General features: G+C 37.1%; 1 protein-coding gene across 11 annotated transcripts in view; it reads left to right on the top strand.

Annotated features, from left to right (window-relative positions):
- LOC122890583 (ankyrin repeat and KH domain-containing protein 1) overlaps positions 1-19694 on the top strand; it is a 131719-nt gene that overhangs the window by 14958 nt on the left and 97067 nt on the right. For all 11 annotated transcript variants that reach the window (XM_044226256.1, XM_044226258.1, XM_044226253.1 and 8 more), the window contains exon 2: positions 14191-14344. In XM_044226256.1, coding sequence (XP_044082191.1) covers positions 14191-14344 — 154 coding nt within the window. The remainder of the gene's footprint in view (positions 1-14190; positions 14345-19694) is intronic.

Here is a 19694-nt window from a genome sequence, read left to right as displayed (position 1 = left end):
CATGGATTTGATCTATTATTCCTCCCCCCACAAAATTTAGAATAGTATGATAATACATTATCAAAGATACTTTCCTTTTGTGTATTATTATTTCATTGTTGCTTATCTGTTACAATCATTCTCTCATTCTGTAGAAAAGAAAATCAGAATTTAGTTTAGGATAGGACATCTTGTTCATGAATTCACATCATAAAAAATAAAGTTATGTCTTTCAGAAATTAGAGTCCTTGGCAGTCTGTTTGTTAGGTATTGTAGAGTGAATTTGTTTATTTGACAGTAATTTATATAGAGCCTACTATTTGATAAACTATGCTACGCTTTAGAATGACAAAGATGAAAAAATGTGGTCCCTGCCCTTAAAGATATTGGTCTTTTCACAAGCATGAACATTTCAGAGAACTTCTTAAAACAAGGTAAATTATTTATTCAAGTTATATTTGTCCTTCTAACTCCTTTCACATATTAACAGATTTTTTTGAGTGTGATTAATGCATTGTGTACTTTAATTGCATTACCTCTTTTAATATTTTCATGGTCTTGTGACAATCCACGATCTTAAATGCAAATATCATTCTCTTGTGTAAGCTGGATGATTACTATAAAGTTTGATGTTTAGATGTCATACTTTAGGAGTTTGATGGGTTTTTAAGTGGCAAGTTTAGAGGGCAATGATTAAAAATGAAAGGATACAAAGTTCATTACCATCAGATTGTCTTGTGTTCATATTTAAGCAAAACCACAGCTGCTTCGTTATGTTCTGTAAACTCCAAGCATGCCCTGGTTCAGAGCCTTTGGCATTTGCAGTTTGTTCTCTCAGAAACATTCTTCTCTTGTATATCCATGTGGCTTCCATCTCCTACTATTAGCAGTCTGCCAAGAAGCCTTCCAACTGCCTACTATGTGTATGTTGTATAAATAGCTCAGGGCACCAGTTTTAATTCTGAACTCATCATTTCCCCCTATACCCCCATTTTTTTTTTTTTTTACCTCCACCTTTGTAAATTACATTGCCCTAAAGTTACTTACTATTGTCAGAAACCTCACATCTCATATCTGCTATTTCTTCTCACCATACACATCTAAGCAGGCATTAAGTCCTGTAGGTTCTTTCTTAATGTCATGTTTATTTGTCCCTTTCTTTGTTGCTTCTGCCATAAATAAAACCATTATCTTTCAATGGCACTTAATTCACTAATCCCTGGCTCTGTCTACCTTCAAGATTATACCCCTCTAATTTTTACTCTACCTTGCTATCAGAGTAAACTGTCTAATGTCAGTCCAGTCATACCACTATTTTGACAAAAAGCCTTTTCATTTCTTTATCTAAGACTCCTTAATGTGGCATACAAGACTATTTAGGATTTGGCTTCTGTTTTTTAAACTCTATCCCTTTTTACCCTACTTTATTTGCTTTTTGTTTCTAGTCATACCAAATTGTTATAGTTCTCTGAGCATATCAGGCTATTATTGACCCTGGTTTAATTTGCTTCTGCTGCTTTGGCTTCTAGAATCATAATAGCTACTATATGTTGAGTGCTTATTGTCCACTGGGATACGTACTTACCCATATATTCTTATTTATTCTTTACCAGTATCATATGAAGATTTTGATTTTAATCAAAAATCAAAATTGCAAAAAGTGCCTGGGTGGCTCAGTTGATTAAGTGTCTACCATTGGCTCAGGTCATGATCCTCGACTCCTGGGATGGAGCCCGACCTCTGGCTCCCTGCTCAGTGGGGAGTTTGCCTCTCCCTCTGCCCCTCACTCAGCTTGTGCACTTGCTCTCCACCCCCCTCACCGTCTCAAATAAATTTTTTTTCAAGTTGCAAAAACAGTTAGTCCCAAATTACAGATGAGGAAACTGATACTTAGAGATATTTTGTGATGTACACAGAGTCGTATATCTAGTAATGATGGAGTTGGGATTTTATTTTATTTTTTTAAGATTTATTTATTTATTTATTTGAGAGCGAGAGAGAGAGATTGGGGAAAGGGGCAGAGGGAGAGGAAGAGGATCCCAAGCAGACTCCCCACTAAGCATGGAACCCCGGGGTGGGGCCAGTTCTCACAACCCCGAGATCATTTCCTGAGCTGAAATCAAGAGTTGAATGCCTAACCAGCTGAGCCACCCAGGTGCCCCAAAGTTGGTATTTTAATTCAGGTGTCTTGGACTCTGAAGCTCATGTTTGTAACTACTACTATACACTGCTGTTGCTGTCACTGATGTCCCCTTTTATCCATCCTATTGGATACCTTCTTGTTTCAGAGTTGTCATCTCTAACTCATGTCCTTTATTACTACTCCAGCTGGAATTGACCATTCCTTTTTCTGTGTTCTCATGTTGTCTGTATATAACTTTTATAACTTCTGTAATAGTTTATTGCATTTACTTGATTTTCTATCTCAATTAGCAAGAGTCCTGTTTTATTTATATTTGTATATAATAGATATACAGTATATAATAGAATGTTTGGCATATAGTTGGTACCTAATAAATGTTGAATGAATATATCTGTAGTGCTTAATATGCTCATGTTACCTATTAGACTAAAATGAGTATGATGGATTCTATGTTATTTTTGTGGAGTGGAGAATAAGAGTATAGGAAGGCAAGGCAAACTGACCTTAATGATATTAATAGTGATAATATTATTAATAATAATAATAATAACTAATATTTGTTGAGCAATTACCATGTGTTAAGCACTGTTGTGCAAATTTAGATATAGTATCTTGCTTACTCATCAATAACTCTGTGATATGGTTACTGCTGTCCTTATTTTATAGCTGAGGTAATTGAGGCTAAAGAGTTAAAACAAGTTAGGTAAGATCACACTATGAGAGATGAGCTGGTTTCCTAAGAGTCCTTGCTCTTAGTCATTATGCTTTCCGCTCCTTATTGGAATTAATTGGAGGTTTATGGGTGTTTGAGGCTCTTTTTAACTTATTAAAATCAAGTATTTCTTTGGAGTGTTGAATGCTTATTTTCTATTTGGGATAATGAGTAGAAGCCAGGACTCCTTTCTAACCTCAACCTATCATTTATTATGATAGAGAAAATACAAAGTTTATCCTTTGAACATTAAGATTTTTTTGGCTTTAATAGCCAGGTACTTCATTCCTTGTGACTTTTCTAATGAGTATGTGAGCAGTCTTCTTTTTAAAAAACCTATTCTGGCACAAATTTTGTTGTATATGTGTGGTAAATATACATTAGAAATAATGTAGATGTGGGTGCCAGAAATTACTAAATGAAAACATGATTTGTGTGTCTTTTTAAGAACTCTGCCAAAGAGGTGTTAGTGGGTTTGCTAATCTTGATTGCACTTAATTTGATCTAAAGAAGTGTTTTCCTGGGGCAACTGGGTGGCTCAGTCGATTAAGCGTCTGCCTTTGACTCAGATCATGATCACAGAGTCCTGGGATTGAGTCCCACATCAGGCTCCTTCTCAGCGGGGAGCCAGCTTCCCCTCCTGCTTGTGCTCTCTCTCTCTCTGACAAATAAATAAATAAAATATTTTTAAAAAATTAAAATCGTTTTCCTGACATTGTTACTGTTTTTAAACTGAAGCATTACCGTACTTGTAGTTTTTTTGCGTACTTTGTTGGTTAATATTTGTTTTAGTTATACTCCATTGTTGAGAAGATTCACTTAATACAGTTTGGTGTGGTAAAAAGAGTATGAGCTTTGGCGTCCAAAATATATGGCTTCAGATCCTGTATGATTATGCGATATTGGGCAAGTCACATAACTTTTGTGAGTTTCAGTTACTTAAAATTAAAGTCATCTAATATACTTCATCAAGTAGTTAAGATGACTGAATTGGGGGGCACCTGGGTGGCTCAGTCAGTTACACTTCCAACTCTTGGTTTCTGCTCAGGTCATGATCTCAGGGTTGTGAGATTGAGCCCCAAGTTGGGCTCTGATCTGGGTGTCTCAGTCATTAAGCGACTGCCTTGGGCTCATGTCATGATCCCAGGGTCTTAGGATCAAACCCCGCATCAGGCTCCCTGCTTGGCAGGGAAGCCTGCTTCTCTCTCTCCCACTCCCCCTCCTTCTGCTCCCTCTCTCACTGTGTTTCTGTCAAATAAATAAATAAATAATCTTTTAGGGAAAAAAAAGATCCCCCCTCTCTCCCTCTCCCATGCTCTCTCTAAAATAAATAAATAAATATTTTTAAAAAGATGATTGATTGGAATAATATATAGAAAATGCTGGTAAATGTGAGACATTTTGTTAATTTATTAACAAAATGTTTTTTTAATGCTCTTAATTCATGGTAGCTTTTTTTTTTTTTTTTTTAACAGCACAGTTTTTGGGATGCCTGGGTGGCTCAATGGGTTAAAGGATCTGTCTTCAGCTCAGGTCATGATCCCAGGGTCCTGGGATCGAGCCTCGCATCGGGCTCTTTGCTCAGTGGGGAGCCTGCTTCCCTTCCTCTCTCTCTTCCTGCCTCTCTGCCTACTTGTGATCTCTGTCTGTCAAATAAATAAAAAAAATAAAAACTTAAAAAAATAAAGAAAATAAACATCACAGTTTTTAATTTTTTTATCATTTTGTTAAGCAAACTCTTTGCCCAAGGTGGGACTTGAACTCATGACCCTGAGATTAAGAGTCACATGCTCTACCAACTCAGCCAGCCAGGCCCCCCAAGTAGCAATTGCTTTTAAGAAGACCTTCCTTTTCGCCATCTTTAATTAGAAGAATAAAAAAAAAATAGATTCTGGGGGCGCTTGGGTGGCTCAGTGGGTTAAAGCCTCTGCCTTTGGCTCAGGTCATAATCCCAGGGTCCTGGGATCGAGCCCCGCATTGGGCCCTTTGCTCAGCAGAGAGCCTGCTTCCCCCTCTTTCTCTCTGCCTACTTGTGATCTCTGTCTGTCAAATAAATAAAATCTTAAATGAAAAAAATGTTTAAATAAAAAAATAGAGTCTGTATTAAAACTATACATTAGAAATTGTGTTTCTGTGATTGAGCAAAGTGAAGTTAATTTTCTCTAGCTTTAACTTAGCATTAGGAAAAGCACACTGGCTCTCTCTTGAACTGTATGAAATTAATCAATTTCAGGAAGCCCAAGTTACCATTACTGTTTTTTGAGAAGAGGATTGTGGGTCTGAAATTAGAAATACAACTTTCCTTGTAGAAAGAAACTTGAAAAGTTTTATGTTAAGAAATATAGCCTTTTCATTCCAGTATTCCAAGATGTTTTTGCTGATTTTATTGGGTCTTATGGTATCAGCAAAACTCATTCCTAAATTTATCATTATTTGGTCCTAAATTGCAACTATATTACTTTCTCCCTTTGAGTGCATCTTGGGGCATGTTTGTGGTGATAGTACTGTCAAAACTTTTGAATACTGTGTTTTTTGCAAAAAAGAATTGCTCTGTCCTTCAGTAATTATCTTTTGGAACACTGATCCATAATTTTTGCTCTTCCAAGTAGAGCTCGATCATAAACCACCTACATTCTAAAATGGTTTAAATGCTGATTCTGACTTAAAGTAGAGGGCTTACTCTGAGTGGGTAAAAGTAAGACATACTGGTCTATTCAAATATAAGCTGTCAAAAGAGAAGAGATACAGCAAATAAATTTTTTAAAATGTTTCCGATGTTTACAATGTTTTATGTAGATTTCCATTTTAAATTATGAAATCTGAATCTCTTTTCCTTTTCAAGAGACTTCTTTAATAAATGTATTTATTTTTTAGTAATCTCTACACCCAATGTGAAACCTGAACTCACAACTTGGGAAGATCAAGAGCCACACACTCCTCTGACTGAGCCAGCCAGGCGCTCCTCAAATCTGAGTCTTTTAAGGGAGCTTTATTATTTTTTTTCCAAAGATTTTATTTATTTATTTGACAGACAGAGATCACAAGTAGGCAGAGAGGCAGGCAGAGAGGGAGGGGAACGCAGGCTCCCTGCCGAGCAGAGAGCCCAATGCGGGGCTCTATCCCAGGATCCTGGGATCATGACCTGAGCCGAAGGCAGAGGCTTAATCCACTGAGCCACCCAGGCACCCCATGGGAGCTTTATTTTTGAAAGTTTGTGAGAGGAGGTAGTATAAAACATTTACCCTTCTCATTGGTCCAGTTGGAATTCATGGGAGTGATGATTATTCTTCAATTTTGGCAGACACAAAATTTGTGGCTACTAATATTTTAGTCCCCAGCTCAAAATACAAATTTATTTAACATGTTTAAAATAAAAGTTTCATAATTCAGTTAGGTGTTCTGCATAAATGTTCTGTATAAATGTATTTTCAACTTATATTTGAGAGCTTGGTAGTTTATTTGCTTGTTGCATGAGATGACCAAATGACTGGAGAATATATAAGCAAATATATATAATATACATGTTTTATGCTCAAATGTTCCTTTTTTACTAACTTACTAACAATTGCTATTTCTAGAAATATACCTTATAGAAAGTAGCAGTTGGTTATTAGACAAATATATAGGTGAGGTATTATTGTTTTACTTTTTTAAGACTTAAAACATATTAATATTGTTAATGTTTTAATTATAACACTGCTTATAACTTCCACTTGATAGAAATTGCATGGGGTTTTGTTGTTGTTTTTTAGTGGAATTAAGTTTTGGCCAAAGCATAGCTTAGTTAATAAGTGATTTTTCTAACTAGATTTTGGCCAGGTATCTGACTTTGTTTTTTTTTTTTTTAAAGATTTTATTTATTCATTTGACAGACAGAGATAACAATAGGCAGAGAGGCAGGCAGAGAGAGAGGGAGAAGCAGGCTCCCCGCTGAGCAGAGAACCCGATGTGGGGCTGGATCCCAGGACCCTGAGATCATGACCCGAGCCAAAGGTTAGAGAGGCTTTAACACACTGAGCCACCCAGGCGCCCCTGACTTTGTTTTTTAAGATGGCAGTAGTTGAGTCTGTGGTTAGTCTTTCTCGTAACTGTTGTCATTCAGTTGTTCATTTCTTGAAATGTCAAATGGGATAAAAAATAAGAGAAAATGCTTGTTCCCCTTTTCCACCCTGCCCCCACTTTGTTTAAATTCTAGTTGAAGCTACTATACTTATTTATTTATTTTTTTTATTAACATATAATGTATTATGGCGCCTAGGTGGCTCAGTCGGTTGGGTGTCTGCTTTCAGCTCAGGTCTGGATGGATCCAGCCCTGCATCTGGCTCCCCTGCATCTGGCTCCCTGTTCCTTCTCTCGCTGTCTCTCTCTCTCTCTCTGTCAAATAAATAAATAAGATCTTAAAAAAAATAAAACCTATAATGTATTATTTGTTCCAGGGTTACAGGTCTGATTCATCAGTCTTACACAAGTCACAGCACTCACTATAGCACATACCCGCCCCAGTGTCCATCGCCCAGCCACCTCATCCCTCCCAACCCCCTCCACTCTGCAACCCTGCTTGTTGCCCAAGGTTAAGAGTTTCTTGGGACGCCTGGGTGGCTCAGTTGGTTGGACGACTGCCTTCGGCTCAGGGCGTGATCCTGGAGTCCCGGGATCCAGTCCCACATCAGGCTCCCAGCTCCATGGGGAGTCTGCTTCGCTCTCTGACCTTCTCCTCGCTCATGCTCTCTCTCACTGTCTCTCTCTCTCAAATAAATAAATAAAATCTTTAAAAAAAAAAAAAAAAGAGTTTCTTATGGTTTGTCTCCCTCTCTGGTTTCCTCCTTTCATTTTTCCCTCCCTTCCCCTATGATCCTCTGTCTTGTTTCTCAAATTCCTCATATCAGTGAGATAGAAAATAAGTCAGAGAAAAACAGTTATCATATACGCATGTCTTTTTTTTTTTTTTAAAGATTTTATTTATTTATTTGACAGGTCAGAAGTGGGCAGAGAGGCAGGGCGGTGGGAGGGGGGCCGTGTTGAAGCAGGCACCCTGCTGAGCAGAGAGATAGATGCTCCATCCCAGGACCCTGAGGTCATGCATGACCCAAGCCAAAAGCAGAGGCTCAACCCACTGAGCCGTCCAGGTGCCCCCACTCATGTCTTTTTAAAGAAGGAAGGGTGAGGAAAGACTTTTGAGATGGAAGACATAAAGTGCTTTGCCTATAGCATTTAGAAAAGATTACCTATAAAAGAAGAATATTTTGGGGGGGCCAGATTCCCTCTTATCTTTTTTCTTCCACCTTTTGTTTTTGTACCTAATATAGGAAAAAATATCTGCAGTCTTTAAGACTTAAGATAAACTTTCTTGTCATTGGGAAAAACAGTACCAATATTGGTGAATGTTTTGTGTTTGCTGCTCAGTGTAGCTGCTTGATCGAGAGTTATGTAATTATCATTGGGCAGTAAGGACATTTCTGTGATCCTTTAGCTTTATGTAAGATACTTCTGGGCTACTCTATTCATTTATATGATAAAGACTAATTTAATTAGATACAACATTATTTTGGACTTACACATTTTCCAGATTTTTTTTTTTTGGACTATCACCAAGACTTTTATGTTACATATACAGAATTGGTCTAATTTTAGTATTCCCGTGTTCCTGTAAATGGTTTCCATGTTGGCTGGTTAAGGTAATGCTATTGCAATCTGAATTATAAAAATATGTCTTCTAACAGGTTTACCAGGTAAGATATTTATGAACTGCCATAGGATATTATGAACTGCCAAATGTTCCCAGGGTAATAGACTAACCGGATATTTTGCCCTTTTATTGATTCCACATTGAGGCAGGCTTTTAAAATTTTAGAGAGGGTAGGACAAAGGATTTATTAGAGTTACCTGCTTTTTGGCATATCTAATCATATTCAGATCATCTGTGTGTATAGTTATATGTAATTACAACTCATTCTGGGAAACTTGAGATTTTCTCAGAAGTGTTGTAGTTATTTAAAATTTGATCCTTTTATTATTCATGTATTTATTTTTAAGTTTTATTTATTTAAGTAATCTCTGCTTCCCACGTGGAGCTTAAACTCATGACTCTGAGATCAAGAGTTGCACATTCCTCTGACTGAGGCAGCCGGGTGTTCCTACAATTTGATCTTTTGGGTCAGAACTTAAATATAAAATGCCTAAAACTACACTTGAAAATTGAAGTGATCATGACAAGAAAAAAAAATATAACTATGAAATGGTGGATTTTAATTAGACTTTCTGTGGTGGTCATTCCACAGTGCATACATATACAAAATCATTATGTTAGTACACCTTAAACTCATGTAATGTTGTATGTCAGTTATATCTTAATGAAACTGGAAAAAAAATTTTAAAAAGAATTTAAGTGAATTCTGATGAAAATGTATCATGTGAGATTCTCAGTAAATATTATTCTTTCAGTTTGAAGGGCACAGAAGATAAAACACTGTGATGAGGGACAGGACAAAAGAGTTGTAATTACACAGAATTAATATTCTAATATTCTAAGAATTACATTAATATTCATATTTACAATATACAGTATTCAAGATTTACATTCATATAGTGTTTTATTATTTTCAAATTATTTTACCTTATTTCATCATCACAGCACTGTGAGATAGGTGGGGCAGGTGTTTTCTTTATTTATTAAGGAAGAAATGGAACATCAGAAAGGGAGAAAGTGACATGCTTAATGTCACACATAGTGCCTGGTGAAAGTGACACTTCAGCCTAATTCTCCTGAGCTGTAGTTCAGTTATTCTTTCCATTATGTCATGTTGCCTTACTGAAACTTGAATATGTGTTTTAAGATGTAGGAGAATTAAACTGGATAAACTGTCTTATGAATTTTAAATTTTAGAGAGAAGTTACAAGCCCCTGGAAGGGACATACCTGTATTTTGTGTTTTTTTTCCAAACTTGATTCTTCCCAAATACTTGGGAAGGTGCTGCTTGGGAATATGTGACACTAATATTACTGCTATTACTGTACTTTTTATTTCTCTTTGAAGCCTTTTGTGATAGCCATGTTACCTTTGACTTATATCTTCTGCCACATTTTCATACTGTTGAGGTGCTTCATATAAAACAGGACTTCAGGGTGCCTGGTTGGCTCAGTAGATTAAGCCTCTGCCATGGGCTCAGGTAAGGATCCCAGGGTCCTGGAATCGAGCCCCGCATCAGGCTCCCTGCTCAGCAGGGAATTTGTTTCTCCCTCGCTCTCTGCCCCTCCCCCCTATTTGCCCCCCTACTCAGGTATACACGCCCTCTCTCTATCTGTAGTGTTCTCTCTTTCAAATAAATAAATAAAATCTTTAAAAAAAATGAGGACTTAAGTAAATATTCGGAAAGTGAATAAGCAAGAATAGGGAATTCTTAACTTGGATTTTTAAAGCATTAACACAGTGCAAATCTGTATTTGTCTCCAAAATATGTTTAATACCACATTAAATGAATGCTTTTTATAAAATAGAAATGTTAACTTTTTTTTTCTGAAGATTTTGTTTATTCTCTCTCTGTCTCAAATAAATAAATAAAGTCATTTAAAAAGGTGGGGGTGCACCTGGGTGGGCTCACTTGATTAAGTGGCTGCCTACAGCTGGAGTCATAATCCCGGAGTCCTAGGATTCACCCCGACCCCCACAGAGGGAGTCTCTTTCTTCCTCTGCCCTTCACTCTGCTCATGCATGTGCTTGTTCGCTCTCTCTCTGTCTTTAAAATCTTTTAAAGATTTTACTTATTTATTTGTCAGAGCAAGAGAGAACAAGCATGGAGAGCGAAAGGGTGAGGGAGAAGCAGGCTTCCCGCTGAGCAAGGAATCCAGTGTGGGACTCAACCCAGGACACTGGGATCATGACCTGAGCCCAAGGCAGATGCTTAACTGACCAAGACACCCAGGTGTCCCAGAAATGTTAACTTTGCTATACCATCTGTAATAAAAAAATTCCAGATTTTGGCATGATGGTTTTATCTGTCCTTAAAACTGGCAGGTATACTTATTTGCAAACACCTAATAATTTCTTGGGCCTTTGAGATTTTTATTGTACAAGCAGTTATATTTTCATATCACTTAATGACAGATAGGATACATTTATCTTGAAATGGGTCTAGAATGGCATCTTTGTCTGTAATTACATATTAAAGAAACTGTATAGCAGCATAGTAACGTGTTTCAGTGTTATTATCAGTTGTGAAGTTAAAGCTTTATTTTGTAAAATTTTAGTACTTCACTAGGTAATAAAATGTATCCTATTCATTTTAACTTTACTGTCTTTCTTAGGATGTTTATTTGGTGGCCATTATGAAACTGATGACAAACTAACCAGATATGCCAAATAATGTAGTCCAAATACTGTGGCCCTCTGACGTAGCATTGCCTAGTAGTTAAGAGCATAGACTGTAGCTTTGTGGTGGGGTTTGAAAACAGTCTGTCATTTATTAGCTGTGTGGCCTTGGAGAAGTACTTAACGTTTTTGTTCCTTTTTTTCTGTCTGTCTCCAAATATAAATGTATTTTTATATTCAAATGTAAATCTATGTGTTTACATATTGTAGACCTATCTGGGTACATAAATATATACTCAGGATTATATACATAATAGTCATGTTCATGTTACATATATATATGTATATATACATATATATACTTTTAGCAAAATAAAGATCATACTATTTTGAATCTTGTGATTTTCATTTCACTTTACGAATACTTTCTCATGTCACCAAATTTGCTTCAGAAACTTTTTTTTAAGATTTTATTTATTTATTTGACAGATAGAGATCACAAGTAGGCAGAGAGGCAGGCAGAGAGAGAGGGGGAAGCAGGCGCCCCACCAAACTGAGAGCCCGATGTGGGGCTCGACCCCAGGACATTGGGATCATGACCTGAGCTGAAGGCAGAGGCTTAACCCACTGAGCCACCCAGGCGCCCCAAGAAACATTGCTTTGTTTTGTTGTTGTTGTTGTTGTTTTTTAAAGATTTTATTTATTTATTTGACAGAGAGAGATCACAAGTAGGCAGAGAGGTAGGCAGAGAGAGAGAGGAGGAAGCAGGCTCCCTGCCGAGCAGAGAGCCTGATGCGGGGCTCGATCCCAGGACCCTGGGATCATGACCTGAACCAAAGGCAGCGGCTTAACCCACGGAGCCACCCAGGCGCCCAGAAACATTGTTTTTAATGACATAGTAGTCCATCCTGTGAATGGACAGAATGTATTTACCAAATTACCAATTGTAGTTTTTTCCCCCTCTCATTTTTGGAATTTGAATTAATGTGCAGTGACCATCCTTGCATATTTTTGTCTTGCTTTCAGATACCTTTTTACAATTTTATTTATTTATTGTTTTATTAATATATAATTTATTATTTGCTTTAGGGGTACAGGTCTGTGAATCATCCGTCTTACACAATTCACAGCACTCACCATAGCACATACCTTCCCCAGTGTCCATAACCCAGCCACCCTATCCCTCCCTCTCTCACCCCCCAGCAACCCTCCGTTTGTTTCCTAAGATTAAGAGTATCTTATGGTTTGTAGCCTTCCCAATCCCATCATGTTTCATTTTTTCCTTCCCTTCCCCCCATGACCCCCCGCCCTGCCTCTCAGATCCTCATATCAGAGAGATCATATAATAATTCTTTCTCTGAGTTATTTCTCTTAGCATAATACCCTCTAGTTCTATCCTCGTCGTTGCAAATGGCAAGATTTTGGCGCTTTTTTTTTTTGATGGCTGCATAGTATTCAATTGTATATATATACCACATCTTCTTTATCCATTCATCTGTTGATGGATATCTAGGTTCTTTCCATAGTTGGTTATTGTGGACATTGCTGCTATCAACATTGGGTTGCACGTGCCCCTTTGGATCACTCCATTTGTATCTTTAGGGGGAATACCCAGTAGTGCAATAGCTGGGTCATAGGGTAGCTCTAGGATAGATTCCTTAAAATGGAATTACTGAATCAAAGGGCATGAGCCTTTTAAAGCATTTTGAAACACATTTCCAAATTGCTTCCCTGAAAAATTGTACATATTTTATTTGTTAAGAAAACTCATTTTAGAATTAAGTTGATTTGGGGCACCTGGGTGGCTCAGTGGATTAAGGCCTCTGCCTTTGGCTCAGGTCATGATCTCAGAGTCCTGGGATCGAGCCCCACATCGGGCTCTGTGCACAGCAGGGAGCCTGCTTCCTCCTTTCTCTCTGCCTGCCTCTCTGCCTACTTGTGATCTCTGGTCTGTCAAATAAATAAATAAAATCTTTAAAAAATATTTTTAGAATTAAGTTGATTTGAAATTAGAGGGTTACGTGTTTATTTTCATAAGTTGCTTTTGCTTATACTATTCATTCATTTCAACAAATGTGAATTCAATACCTACTGTATATGAGGTATTCTTGGGCCCAGAGGACAAAGCAGTGAACAAACAGGTGTGTTTCTTAACCTCATGGAGCTTTCTTATCTATAGGTTTCCAGATATTCGCAGTGTATTAAATCTTATTTTCTTTTAAGAATCAGAATTTAGGGGCGCCTGGGTGGCTCAGTGGGTTAAGCCATTGCCTTTGGCTCAGGTCATGATCTCTGGGTCTTGGGATCGAGTCCCACTTCGGGCTCTCTGCTCAACAGGGAGCCTGCTTCTCTCTCTCTCTCTCTCTCTCTCTGCCTACTTGTGATCTCTCTCTGTCAAATAAATAAATAAAATCTTTAAAAAAAAAAAAGAATCAGAATTTAGTAAATTGATTAAAAGAGGAAAAATGGAGCCTTACTGACATATCCATGCTATCTAGTCTTTTTAGTATTTAGTCCTATTTATTTTTTTTAAGAGTTTATTTATTTATTTGACAGAGAGACAGATCACAAGTAGGCAGAGAAGCAGGCAGAGAGAAAGGGGAAAGAAGGCTCCATGCCAAGCAGAGAGCCCGATGTGGGGCTCGATCCCAGGACCCTGAGATCATGACCCAAGCTGAAGGCAGATGCTTAATGCACTGAGCCACCCAGGTGCCCCAGTATTTAGTCCTATTTAGATCTTTCCAGGGACTAAGTTCTTGTACTTGTTTCATTAAAAAGAAAAAAACGAAAACTGCTTTTCAAGCTCCATGCTAGGCACAGAAGGTACAGTGTTCTTCAGGAAACTGGAATCTGCTGTCTCTGAGTTACACTGTAGTCATGTCTGAAGATATGAGGCTCCTTCAAAGTCCCTTCCCACAACCCCATATTTCTATAGTAATTTATCTGCTTATACTTAAATTCCAAATCAGAAATCATATTATCTTAAATTGCAGTTATTCTACCAATATTGAGATCAGTTTCATGGCTATTACATTTTTAATTCATAAACAGGTTGAATCATTTATTTTGGACCAAGAAGATCTGGATAACCCAGTACTTAAAACAACATCAGAGATATTCTTATCGAGCACTGCAGAAGGAGCAGACTTACGTACTGTGGATCCAGAGACACAGGCACGATTAGAAGCGTTGCTGGAAGCAGCAGGTAATTTATTTCTGGTTTTCTTATTTTCATTTCTTTAAAAGTCTAGATCTCTATACAAAGCTGTATAAAATTACCCCAAAACTATGACATTATATGAAATTTGAACTCTTAAGATATATTGTGTTTTGTATTTCCTAACGAAAATGTTCACATTTCATATTTCAAAAATTCTTAGTTGAAAGTTTTCAATGGATGATTCTAGGGCTCAGCACTGTGTTTAAGGTCTTAGATAATCAGCTGGTTATTAAGGAAAACTTAACCTATACCCAATTACATTATAAATGTGGGAGATAAATTCATCAGATTATGAATCTTTGATCTTAACTGATTTGGGTATTCTGCATGTGCTTATTTACATATTCACTTTCATCTAGGGGTAACTTAATTATAAATTGCTATTTTTTTCTTAGCAGACAGTTAAATAAAAATTGCACACAAAATTAGACTGAAATATACCAAGCTTTATATCAACTTCTTGTTCTATCATAGAACAAGAAAACAGAAAAATCTGTGATAAGCATACTTTCTCAATAATATATACTCATCACTGTTTTGTATTGTACAACATGCATATTATTTGTTGTACCAGGTTTCAATTCCACTGTAATGAGAGCCTTTTATCAACTAAAACTGTTTCAAGAAGGAAGTTTACTTTTTCTAATTTTTGTGTATTGCTTTTCTTTTTTCTGTATATTGCTTTTGAGATATGCTCATTTTGTATGTTACTCCTTTTAGTTACTTATCTAGCAAAAATATATGTGCATATTAAATACATGTAAGAATTTATTTAAAACAATTTTTTAAAGGTTTATTTATTCATTTGTTTGAGAGCCACAAGCAGGGGCTGGGGTAGTGGGAGAGGAGAAGCAGACTCCCTGCTGAGCGGGGCTCCTCTCAGGGCTTGATCCCAGGGCCACATGATCATGACCTGAGCCAAAGGCAGCTGCTTAACTCATTGGGCCACCCAGGTGCCCTACATGTAAGAATTTAGTCTAGAAGAATGTGTAGGTTATTTTTGAAAATAGTGCCCAAAAATTAAAAAAATAAAGTAGTGCCTAAAAACTTGTTAGAGTACCATATACATAACCTTATCCTATATTAAAGCCATTTAAATACAGAAAATTAAAAAATAGGGGCACCTGGGTGGCTCAGTGGGTTAAAGCCTTTGCCTTCAGCTCAGGTCCTAATCCCAGGGTCCTGGGATCAAGCCCCACATCGGGCTCTCTGCTCAGCAGGGGGCCTGCTTCCTCCCCTCTCTCTCTCTCTCTGTCTGCCTCTCTGCCTACTTGTGATCTCTGTCTGTCAAATAAATAAATAAAATATTTTTAAAAATTCAGAGTAAAATTCAAAATAAAAAAAATTTTTTTAACATTTTCTTTATTTGTTTGAGAGAGTGAGAGAGAGAGAGTGCACAAATGGGGACAGGCAGAAGGAGAGGGAAGAAAAATCTGAATAGACTCCACACTGATTGCAGAGCTCAGTCCTGCAACTGCAAGATCATGACCTGAGCCAAAACCAAGAGTCAGACGTTCAACAACTGATCCACCCAAGTGCCTCACAGAAAGGTTTCACTTACTTATGGAGCATAAGGAATAATATGGAGGACATTAGGAGAAGGAAAGAAAAGTAAAGGAATTGGAGGGGGAGACGAAGCATGAGAGACTGGACTCTCAGAAACAAATTGAGGGTTGGGATACATGCAAGGGAGGGGTTGGGATGGGTGATCCTGGTGGTGGGTGTTAAGGAGGGCATGTATTGCATGGAATACTGGGTATGGTGCACAAACAGTGAATCTTGGAACACTGAAAAAATTAAAAAAAAAAAAAAAAGGAAGGTTTTTAAAGTATAGAAAATTTTGGGTCTCCTGGGTGGCTCAGTCTGTTAAGCATCTGCCTTTAGCTCAGGTCATGAACCCAGGGTCCTGGGATGGAGCCCCACATCAAGCTCCCTGCTCAGCAGGGAGCCTGCTTCTCTCTCTGCCTGGCACTCCCCCTGCTTTGCTCTCTCTCTGACAAATAAATAAAATCCTTTTTTAAAAAATATAGAAACTTTGGTTTCTGAGTACTTTTTTTTAATTAAAAAAATTTTTTTAAAAGATTTTATTTATTTATTTGACAGACAGAGATCACAAGCAGGCAGAGAGGCAGGCAGAGAGAGAGGAGGAAACAGGCTCCCCGAGGAGCAGAGAGCCCGATGCTGGGCTCGATCCCGGGACCCTGGGATCATGACCCGAGCCGAAGGCAGAGGCTTTAACCCACTGAGCCACCCAGGTGCCCCTAATTAAAAAATTTTTGATGTTTATTTATTTAAGTAATCTCTACATACAATGTGAGGCTGAAACTCTTCTGACTGAGTCAGCTAGGTGCCCCCAGTTTCTGAGTACTTTAATAAACATGATATTAAAGATAAGTATGCAGAAAAATCACAGCAGCCTTTTGGCACATTTCATGGTGACTGAGGAAAAACAGTATTACATTTGACCAAATAATGACTGGGACAAATAGGAGCTAAAATAAATTGAGCATTTTTTATATTACTCTTGGAAAGATATAAATGTTAAGAATGAGCTTACTTAATGTCATCTTTTGTTATTCCTTCAACTTTGTCCTGTTACGGTAAAGTACAGGTATAATTTGTAGCAGCTTGACTTTTAGTCTACCTACTGTGTCTTTTTGGAACTGATAGAAACTTAAAATTAGATACAACAGAATAAGACTGTTTAAACTGAAGCAGAACTAGTAATTTTTTAAAGAAAGATATAAAGATCACATTTGTAATAACATGGAATGTCCCTCCTTTAGAGTCTGGATTTCTAGTGCATCTCCTACTTGTGATATAGGGATGTAATGTATAAGATATACTGTATAAGATTTCTGAACGGCAGTGCCATGACCACCCTCTAATTTTGGATTCTTTATTTGTTTTGCTTTGTTTTGTTTTTGCTTTGCTTTGGAACCTTGAATTATTTGGCTTAGAGCAGAGAGAGAAATGTGGAGAAAAGACATCTCTCTTCTCCAAGTCTTCTCTGCTTTCCTTTTCTTCCCTAGATCATGCTTTGTTTACAGGTAGTGGTACGTTTTTACTCTCTGGTTTAGGCTCACACTTCACTCATGTTGCGAGTATCACTCCTTAATCCCTAATTAAGGGTTTTAAACTCATTCTTTTTTTTTCTGGGCACCTCATGATTTCTCATAAAGGGCTCTTTTCTTTCTTTCAGCATTCAGCAGGGAGGCTGCTTAAGATTCTCTCCCTCTGCCTGTCCCCCAATTCATGCTCCCTCCTTCTCTCTCCATCTCTGTTTCTCTCTAAAATGAATAAATAAATCTTAAAATATATCTGACAGTTTCTTTAGAACATTCTATCCAACTACATATGAGTTTAAATTGTCAAATTTAAATCATTATTCTCAAGGTCTCCTTGATATTCTTAGAGAAAATTAAGAACTAAAATTATTTCAGGGGTGCCTGGTTGTTGTGTTTTTCTAATGTGAATGTAGGGGAGACTTCTCTAAGCACGAGACAGATTCCAAAAGTCAGCTCAGTTGGAAGAACATGTGACTCTTGATCTCAGGATTGTGAGTTTGAGCTCCATGTTGGGTATACAGATATTTAAGTAAGTAAACTTTAGGAAAAAAAGATTAAAGCTATTTCAAGAAGAATTTTAAAATTATTTTCTAAGTTATAATTTAATACAATTAGAAATAACTAAGGGAATATGAAATATATTAAGTAGATAATAAAACCTTCCCACTGTCAAGGTTTACATATACTTCTAGACTTTTTTCTTTGTAGCTTTAATGTATATGTTTAAATATACATAAGGTCATATTGCACATAATATAACTTACCTTATTTTTTTACTTTATTATGAGCATCTTTCTATAATCCTTTCTTTCTTTCTTTATATATATATATTTTTAGAGTGGGGGAGGCAGTGGGCACAGGGAGAGGGAGAGAGAGAGAATCTCAGGCAGGCTCCACACCCAGCACAGAGCCCAGCATGGGGACCTGGAGTTCATGACCCAAGCTGAAACCAAGAGTTGAATGCTCAACCGACTGAGCCACCCAGGCAGCTCGATCTTTCTCCTTTTAAAGGATAAAATAAAATATTTTCTTGCTTAGATGTACCACAATTTATTTTACCAGTTCCTTATTGAGAGATACTAAGATTATTTCCTCTTTTCCAATGTCACAAATATTGTTGTAGTTTATATTCATATGTAGCTTTTCTTATTTGTGCATGTGTCTTCATAGGACAAAGTATTAGAAAGTGGTATCACTGTGTCAAAGGATGTTTACATCTAAAATTTTGATAACTTGTCAAATTTGCCATGACATTGCCAACTTTATACCAATATACATTCCTGTCAATGAGTTTCAAAGGGCCTTAGCCTCAATCAGATTTTTTGTCAGTTTCATAGTTTTTGTTCCTTTAATATCAGTAAGTTGCATCATACTTTTTATAAATGATAATAAGTTTATTAGGTATTGATTATTTTCATTCTTTATTTTGCCTTAATTTTATGTTGTTGTGCTTAATTATATGGAAAATTTTACTGAAACTAGAAATGTTTCATATCACTAATTTTTATTTCCTGGCTTTTGGAATTTGTCTCATGCTTAGAAAAGTCTCTCCTATATTCACATTAGAAAAACACTACATAGGGCACCTGGGTGGCTCAGTGGGCTAAAGCCTCTGCCTTCGGCTCAGGTCATGATCTCAGGGTCCTGGGATTGAGCACCGCATCAGACTCTCTGCTCAGCAGGGAGCCTGCTTCCTCCTCTTTCTGCCTGTCTCTCTGCCCACTTTTGATCTCTGTCTGTCAAATAAATAAATAAAATCTTCACACACACACAAAAAACCACTACATAGTATAATAGTATTTTTCAGTATGTGTTTGTTTTTAACATTTAAACCTTCAGTCTACCTGGTATTTATTTTTGTGAATGCTGTGAATTAGAGATATTACTTAATTTTCAAATGGTAACCAATTTTTGAACAGTGTTTTTGAAATAAGCCCTCCCATCTCCTTTGATTTGAAATTGCACATCTATACATATTGAATTCACAAATGATCTAGGGTCTTTTTTGTTCTCTATTGTATATCCTTGATATTATAATTATCTGTTTCTGTGTAAGTATGATACTTTTATAATTTGCCTGGCATCATAATACATTTTATATCTTATTGGGCACGTTTTCCCTTCTTGTTTTTCTTGTTGTTCTCCAAAATTTTTTTTTTAAGATTTTATTTATTTGACAGAGAGAAATCACAAGTAGACAGAGAGGCAGGCAGAGAGAGAGAGAGGGAAGCAGGCTCCCCGCTGAGCAGAGAGCCTGATGCGGGACT

This window comes from Neovison vison, chromosome 1 (assembly GCF_020171115.1).
Source record: "Neovison vison isolate M4711 chromosome 1, ASM_NN_V1, whole genome shotgun sequence".
NCBI classification, from domain to species: domain Eukaryota; kingdom Metazoa; phylum Chordata; class Mammalia; order Carnivora; family Mustelidae; genus Neogale; species Neogale vison.
Note: the sequence above shows the minus strand (reverse complement) of the source record. Positions and strands in the feature narration are given on the sequence as shown.